Source organism: Sus scrofa, chromosome 3, assembly GCF_054392235.1.
Source record: "Sus scrofa isolate SSC_HxYL_T2T_F1_AM1 chromosome 3, Sscrofa_HxYL_maternal_Yorkshire_Landrace_v2.0, whole genome shotgun sequence".
NCBI lineage: Eukaryota > Metazoa > Chordata > Mammalia > Artiodactyla > Suidae > Sus > Sus scrofa.
Genome location: NC_139385.1, coordinates 44,400,458 through 44,407,946, shown reverse-complemented (window position 1 = coordinate 44,407,946; position 7,489 = coordinate 44,400,458). Strand labels below are relative to the sequence as shown.

The following is a 7,489-nucleotide window of genomic DNA, read 5'->3' as shown; positions in this document are numbered from 1 at the left end:
GGAAGGCACTCAACAAACATCTGTTGAATGAATCAAAGTCGGGCTGCCTGGTACATAGACTACATCCGGGAGCACTGCCCCTCCTCCCTTTCCTCCAACTCTCCCAATTCCTCTTCCCTCGGCGCCCGGGCCGCTCCTTCTTTTGTCTGAACGTGCTGCTCAGGGCTCTTTCCATGGCTTCGGGACCTTCAGATCTTAGTTCTGGGCTTAAACGTCCCTTCTCAGAGCATCCACACCGCGTCCCCCACATCCCACGTGCTCCCTTTCATGCCGTTTATCAACTTTACAGCCTCCGCACAAGACTGGCTTTCCCGCCCTCAACTGGCTCCCCTGCGAGGAAAGACGATACCCAGGGCCATGAGGAGCCCGGTGCCCCTGTGCATTACAGGCGCTGCCATCTGGAGCCCTGCCAGGTACCAGGGCTGGATGAACGAATGAACTCGCAGCAGGAGCAGGAGAGGCCTGGGACAGGGGCCAAGCCGCCCTTACCCACCCTCCCGTCCCCTGCCCCTTCCAGCCATCCCAGAGACCACAGCGACACGAGGGGTGACGGCTTAGAAAAGTTTAATGGCTGAAAACACCCAGGGCAGGTGCAGGCCAGTTCCTGCGGGCTCGCGCCCCCTTCAGCTGGGCGATCAGCTCTGTGATGCTCAGCCTTCCTGGTTCCAAGCTTGGGCAGAAGGGTGACTGGTCCTAGGTGCCCCTGGGCTGGTGCTGCTCCCAATGGCCTGGCGGGGGACCAGCCCCCTAGGCTCTTGGCCGGAACTGGAGCAGCAGGCAAGATGGGGCACCATGTCACACCTGAAGGGGCTGGGTACAGCCAGCCAAGCCGGGACCAGCCCAGGTCAGTGCAGGGGACAAGAAGCCCAGTGCTGTGCCCCCAGCCCTCCCCACCCCCACACCCCGGGCTCCACGTGCTGGCGGGCAGCTGAGGAGGAGCAGCCGGGCCCAGAAAAAGCAGAGGTGTGGACAATCCATGGAAATGCAGCAGGGCCCAGAGGCCATGGAAGCGCCAAAGAGCGGAGGGCAGCCCGAACTTCTGGGAGGAGGTGAGCCGGGCTGTCTTCTAGGCTGAGGGCGAGACATGAGGTGGTGCGGGCACGAGGTGGCTCTCGGAGGTGGCAGAGGCACGTGAGGCTAGAGGTGGCTGGTGGCCAGGCTAGTCCTGGGGAAATAAAGCCGGCGTGGCAGGCGGGTGAGCGGGCCTGGCAAGGGGGTGGCGCTTGCTGCGGGGGGCATGGGGGAGGCCTGGCAGGCAGGCCGGGCCCACTCGTCCACTCACCCACTCGTCCTCGTCCACCCCTTCGAAGGAGTCCTGTGGGAGAGGGTCCTCGCGGTTCCCCAGCTTCGCCACCATGGCGCTCAGCAGCTGGGAGAGGGGATGGGGAGAAGGGGGAAGGGAGGGATAATGTCAGATCCCAGCTCGAACCCCAAGGTTCAAGGTCATGGAAGAGTCGTTTTCATTACAGGGCTGATGATTTTCACTGAAAAAGACACTTCGGCAGAGACAGGGGAGCCAGACAGGCAGCTGGGGCATGGAGCTGCAGAGTCACAGACTAGTGGCCTCAGAAACTCAAACCTGCACCAGGGTCCCAAGCAGGGTCCCATGCATCGGGTTGGACTGGGACTGGCCGGACAGGGCCTCTCTCTGCCCCTCCCTGGCTTCCCCAGCCCCGTGGCCTGGGGGCAGCAGTGGTCAGCTTCAGCCAGCAAGCTGGCCAATTGAGAGGTGGGTGACCCTGGCTCCTGGCCCCATCTGGGTGGGACCAGAGAGCTAAAGGGCAACCTGCCGGTGTAGCCAGGACCCCGTGCCCCCCTTGGCCAGCCTCTCCCATGCCTACCTCTTCCTTCTTCTGCTGGTCCGACTTCTCTTCCAGGTAGAGTGCTGAAGGTGGGGCCCGCCGGGCAGGGGCTTCCCGGGGGGCCTGGCTCACTGGGGCAGGACAGCAACAAGCATCAGGCATCAGAGAGTCCACTAGGAGGAGGCTCCTGGCCCAACCCTTTGGTACCAGCCCCCTGGGGAATATGTGGCAGAGACCCCAGAGGTGGCATTAACAGCTACTCAGCCCTCAGTTCACAAGGCCTGCCCTGGGCACCAAGCTATGCACAGGTGCCTGTGCTGGGGGTGGGGCCTGAGATGGAAACCCAGGCCCTGGGCCCCACCCTCAGGGGCTCAGAGACCAAGCCCCGAGAGCAACCACCCCTCCCGTGGGCACTCTAGAGGCTTCTGCATGCCAGCAGGGATGCGGGGGTCAGACGTGGGCCTCCGCCCCTTTCTCCAACCCTCACCCACTCACCCACTTCCCTCCTGCCCCCCCAGTCCCTGATCCTACCTGGGGTCATGCCGAGGGGCTGCAGGCTGAGAAGCCGGGGCTGCCCGTTAGCACCTCCCAGCCAGGCCTCGGCACTGAGCACCGGCTCCCAGCTCACAGCGGTGTCTGGAAACACATCATCTTGGAAGAATTCTTTCTGCGGGGAATGGGGAAGGGGATGTCCTGAGGCACAGACCAGAGGCAGAGGGCACACAGGCGTGCACTGCGGCGGGGGCAGGCCCAGGGTCCCCATGTGGAGTTTCAGGGTGTTAGCAGAGAAAGGGGGACAAGTGCCCCAAAGAGGAGTGAGCGCAGCAGTTTGGTGACAAGAGCAGTCAGGCCCCAAAGTGACTGAAAGGGATCAGGAAGAGGGCACTGGGCACTGGCATGCTGAGCCCCCAAGCTCACCCTGACTCGGGGCAGCCGGAAGGCGACGGGCTCCAGGGAGGTCTGGCGAAGTCGCAGGCAGCGGGCGAACTCCACCTCCCGAACCTCACACTCCGTCTTGGGCAGGAGAACGAAGCCCTGGGGCGGCAGGGGAAGCCGGAGCTCACGGGGGCGCCCCTGGGCCCCCAGGGTGCAGCACCCCTCACTCAGGACCGCCAGGGCCAGGGCTTATCCCTGGACAGAGGTGGGATGTTTAACAGCTGGCTCTCTGGAGGAAGAATGCCTCGGCCCATCGTGTCTGCCTATCTCCGTGGTGTGAAAACTCCCACCGCGGCCAATGTCACACCATCAACCTGAGCAGGTGAATGCAGACTTGGGAAGAGAGCATTGCTATATTTCTGCTGGATGAGGCCCACTGATGTGAATAACCTCAAGAGCACGAACAACAGTAAAATCAAGTAATACAACCAGAAGGTGAGACATAAAGTATCTTTCGCCTTGGCCTTTAATGTCACTTATTTGTGGGTTCATAAAGCTTAAACTTAATAGTGTTGCTTTTTGGTTTTTTTTTGTCTTTTTAGGGCCCCACCGATGGCATATGGAAGTTCCCAGGCTGGGGGTCGTAGCAGAGCTGTAGCTGCCAGCCTACACCACAGCCACAGCCACAGCCACGTGGGATCCGAGCCATGTATGTGACCTACACCACAGCTCGCGGCAACGCTGGAGCCTGAGCCCACTGAGCAAGGCCAGGGATCTGACCTGCGTCCTCATCGAGAGTGGGATACGTTTTTCCTGGAAGGGAACTCCATGGTTTAATTTGTAATAATGGCTGAGGTTCATCGCCAGTTCCCTGAGCTGCCGGCCTCGCCATGGCCCAGTGACCCGCTGACCCCACAGGCCCCTGCACTTCCCCACGTGGCCACGAGAGGGCGTGGAGCCTGTGGTCCCGCCGAGGGAAGGAGGACCAGGGAGGGTGTGCTTGGCTCACCTTGTGGGGGTCGGGCGATGTGAAGCTGTTGCACTCCAGAAAGAAGGGGGCCTCGGGGAGCAGCTCATACAGGAACACGCGGGTATCGCCCTGCGGAATGGCCACAGTGAGGTGGCCAGCTTTAGCTGCCCTCCCTCACCTCCTCCCACCTGCCTAGCCACCCACCCCCCCGCCGCCCTGAGCACCCCAGCCCACCTTGCCCGTGAGCAGCACCAGGCTGGTATCTGGGTCGTAGCTGGGCAGCAGTGTTGAGGGAGCCACATCCAGCCCCAGCACTGCCAAGGGGCCACTGGCCAAGGCCTCGGCCGAGAACAGGAGCAGCTGGCGCTCACTTCGGCTACAGGGCAGGGGTGGGGGGCAGGAACAGGTCCTCAGAGCTGAAGGGACCTGGGGCAGGGCCGGGACCCCAGCAAGGGCTGATCTTGGGGGACTGGGGGCCTGCAGGCCTCGGGGTGAGAGGACAGGCCTCTGCCTAACCTTCCAGACCCAGCCTCGGAGCCACCAGCCTGACCTAAGGCAACGGCATCCCAACCATGCCTGGTCCCCAGCCTCTGCCCTTTTGGACTTGCTCGGCGCACTCCTGGCCCTGGTGCCTGTCCTGTGGCCACCGTGGCTACTAGGTCTGGACCCTTCTCCACACATTCTGCTCCATGTCTCCTGCTCCAGCCAGGCCGGTCACCTTCTGGGCCAGTTCCCCCACCCCCCCACCGAGTTGACGGCCCTTCTCTTTGGGTCTCTGGTTACCAGCCCCTCTGTGACCCAGTTCACATGACACCTCTCTTAGGAGGCCCTCCCTGAACCTTCCTCCGGAGCGGGAAATGCCCACACCTGGGCCTCTCCAGGAGGCTTGGTTCTGTTTTGTGGGCTTCGTCAGCTTCCCACCAGGCATGGATTTTTTGCAGCCAGGGAGGGCTCTCAGCCCTCTGAGCCTGCAATTGCCTCACGCCTCCATCCATCCTGCCATCCCCCCTCCCTCCAGCCATCAATCCACCCCTCCTTCCATCCTGCCATCCCCCCCATCCACCCCTCCCTCCTTCCATCCTGCCATCCCCCCTCCCTCCCTCCATCCATCCCCCCCTCCTTCCATCCATCCTTCCACCCCTCCCTCCTTCCATCCCTCCATCCACCCCTCCCTCCCTCCAGCCATCCTTCCCTCCCTCTCTCCCTCCCTCCACCCACCCCTCCCTCCTTCATCTGCCCATTCAGTAAGTGAAGTTCTCCACGCCTGGCAGGTATGTGTATCTGGGGGAGGGGGACACAGGTGGCCGCTGAGGTCTGGGGAACGGTGGTCCCAGAGTCCTCACCTGTCAAAGCCCGACACCAGAAGGCAGTGACCATCACACACCCAGACAACGCGGGCTCCACGGGCCCCCTCAGGCCCTGGGCCTTCCTGTTGGGATACAGCACATGAGGCTCAGCCAGGACTCCTGCCAGGTCTGAGGGCCGCTCCCAGCCCAGCTTGCTCACCTGCAAGGGCTCAGGGCTACTTCGGGGCTCGTAGACCCGCAGGCGCCCGTCTTTGCAGACCGTGGCCAGCTGCTGCCCATTGGGACTCCAGGCCAGGCCAAAGATCTGGGGGCAGGAGCGCATGTGAGAAGCAGCCTCTCACCCCGTGGCTGGGCACCGGCCCCCAAAGCTGTGCTACCTGATCCCGGTGGCCCTGCAGCCTCAGACGCTCAACTCCGGCCTGAAGGTCCCAGATCCGAATGGTAAGGTCATAGGAAGAGGAGGCCAGCACATCAGCCGCCAGCGGGTGGAAGCGCAGAGAATAGATCTTCTCCGTGTGGCCTGGGGGTGGAGGGTGGGGGTGATGCTGGGTCCCTCAGGAGCCACTGTCCACCCCCCACCCCCAGCTGGGCCCGCCTGACCTGTGAGCACGGCCTCGGGCGTGGTGAGCACCTCTTCCAGGCCCTCTGGGGGCACCCGCCACAGCCGGATCCTGGCGTCCTCACCAGCTGTGGAGAGCACGGGCTCAGCACTGCGGGGCCCCAGGCGTCCAAGCTTCCCCTGGCCCTTTTCAGGACCCCGGCCCCCTCTCTCAAGCCTAGAGCCCGGCCCCCTTACCCACAGCGAGGCGGTGGAGGTCGAAGGGGTCCCAGGCCAGATCAGTCACGGCTGCCCCATTCTGCAGCGTGGGCAGCGCTGTGTCAGGCAGACGGCCAGGCTTCCTCAGCTGTGGGGGGTGCCCCGCCCAGAGGCCCATCAGCAACGGGCACAGCAGCCCGGTCCCCAGGGGCTGCGGGGCAAGCAGCATGCCCGGGCCCACCGCTCTGCAGCCAATGACCCATCAGTGGGTGGCCCAAGCTCTCTGCCTCAGGCACCTCGTGCTCTGAGCCCCAAGTGCCAACCGTGAGGCCCTGAGATCTGAAGTGAGGGGGCAGCGTGGAGTGGTGGAAAGAGCTCAGGATTGGGGTTCAGGTGACCTGGGTTCGATGCCCAGCTCCACCACTTACACAGCGTGTGACCCTGCACGTCACTGAGCCTCTCTGTACTTCACGGCTCTCATCTGTAAAATGGGGGTAAGAATGGCACCCCCGCCTGGGACGCTGGGCAGGTGCCTGGCACACGGTTTGCACTTAGAGAACATGAGTTGGTGTGTGCCCTCAGCATCCCGCAGAGATGTGGGTCAGCGCACACCAGGGTGGGGTCCCTCACCTCGAGCACAGCCACCTGCCCCCCACTGCTGAGCAGGGGCACGGCCACACGCAGCCGGTTGGCACAGAAGCCGTCGCTCTCGCCGGGTGTGGTGAGGTTGAGCCCCTTGAGGTTGGTGATGTGGCTGTCACGATGCAGGACGGTGCCCTGAGTGTGCCGGAACTTGGAACTGGGGCCTGGTGGGCAGCAGGAACGGGGAGCCATGGGATGGGGGGCGGCTCTGCCTGGCCCTCCCCGAGTCCCGGCTGCCTGCTCCCCCAGTGAAGGGCCGTGCGGGCTTGAGCACGGAACGGTGCCCGGGAACGGGACGGGAGGCTGCCATCTTCCAGACAAGGCTCCCTCTGCCCCACAAGGAAGCGCCTCCGCTTGGGGGGCCGGGGGGCAGGCAGGAGGGCAGCAGAGGAGGTGTGGCCTGCCGCACTGACCTAGCAGGCTCTGCAGGGACCTCTGGCTGGGGCTGGTGCCGATGCCGCTGGTGCTGGAGAGTGAGGGCCCCAGGCTGGACGGCGTGGAGGGTGAAGTCAGTGAGCTGGGAGGGGAGGAGAAGCCGTCCTGGGGGAGAAGCACCGGGTCAGCTGGCAGCCCCTGCAGAGAGGCTGACCAGAGAGAGAGGGGAGGCTGACATCGTCACGCTGGGATGCTGGGCTGGGATGCTGGGCTGGGCAGGAAGCCCCTGCCGTGGGACACGGGGTGGGGATGCAATGGCAGGGGCTGCCAGGGGCTGGGGTGACATAGGGGTATGCAGAGCGTTACACGTGGGGCAGCAGGTAACAGCCACTGGCTCCTGGCTTGGCAGGAGGGTGGGCGCAGAGGGATCCAAATCTTTCAAGGGAAACTAGAAATCTAGATTTTCTGTGCAAGTCTTTCTATGTGTTCGCCCAGTTCAGAGAACACTGTGGGGCTTCACTGAAGCTTCCTGCATTTCTGAGACTGTGGGGCAGACCCATGCGCTCCGGGCCTGGCTCGGGGAGGGCCGGGCGGGCCACAGGGTCACTCACGCTGGGGTCCGCATCGCCTGCAGGCGTCTTTGCAGGCTGGGCCGCATCAGGGCTGGGCTGCGCAGGGGACACCAGGCGGGACGTGAAGCTGGGGAGGGGCCGGCGGGCGGGGTGGAGGCTGACCCGCTGCACCTGTGGGGACAGGCCGG

At 63.9% G+C, this 7,489-nt stretch overlaps 1 protein-coding gene across 3 annotated transcripts in view; it reads right to left on the bottom strand.

Annotated features, from left to right (window-relative positions):
• Nucleotides 1-547: 547 nt before the first annotated feature.
• CORO7 (coronin 7) overlaps nt 548-7,489 on the bottom strand; it is a 56,978-nt gene continuing 50,036 nt past the window's right edge. Inside the window, exons 14-28 of one of the 3 annotated variants that reach the window (XR_014840939.1) lie at nt 7,341-7,472; nt 6,768-6,894; nt 6,343-6,518; nt 5,752-6,193; nt 5,556-5,642; nt 5,333-5,475; nt 5,155-5,259; nt 4,992-5,077; nt 3,883-4,024; nt 3,688-3,777; nt 2,721-2,837; nt 2,334-2,469; nt 1,842-1,933; nt 1,283-1,369; nt 548-1,165 (exon numbers count right to left, since the gene is read on the bottom strand). Coding sequence is in view for 2 of the 3 variants with exons in the window: in XM_005662175.4 (XP_005662232.1) it covers nt 748-765; nt 1,283-1,369; nt 1,842-1,933; nt 2,334-2,469; nt 2,721-2,837; nt 3,688-3,777; nt 3,883-4,024; nt 4,992-5,077; nt 5,155-5,259; nt 5,333-5,475; nt 5,556-5,642; nt 5,752-5,860; nt 6,343-6,518; nt 6,768-6,894; nt 7,341-7,472 (1,647 nt within the window). In the remaining variant the exon portion in view is untranslated. The remainder of the gene's footprint in view (nt 1,166-1,282; nt 1,370-1,841; nt 1,934-2,333; nt 2,470-2,720; nt 2,838-3,687; nt 3,778-3,882; nt 4,025-4,991; nt 5,078-5,154; nt 5,260-5,332; nt 5,476-5,555; nt 5,643-5,751; nt 6,194-6,342; nt 6,519-6,767; nt 6,895-7,340; nt 7,473-7,489) is intronic. The other 2 variants (XM_005662176.4, XM_005662175.4) reach the window with 2 other exon arrangements.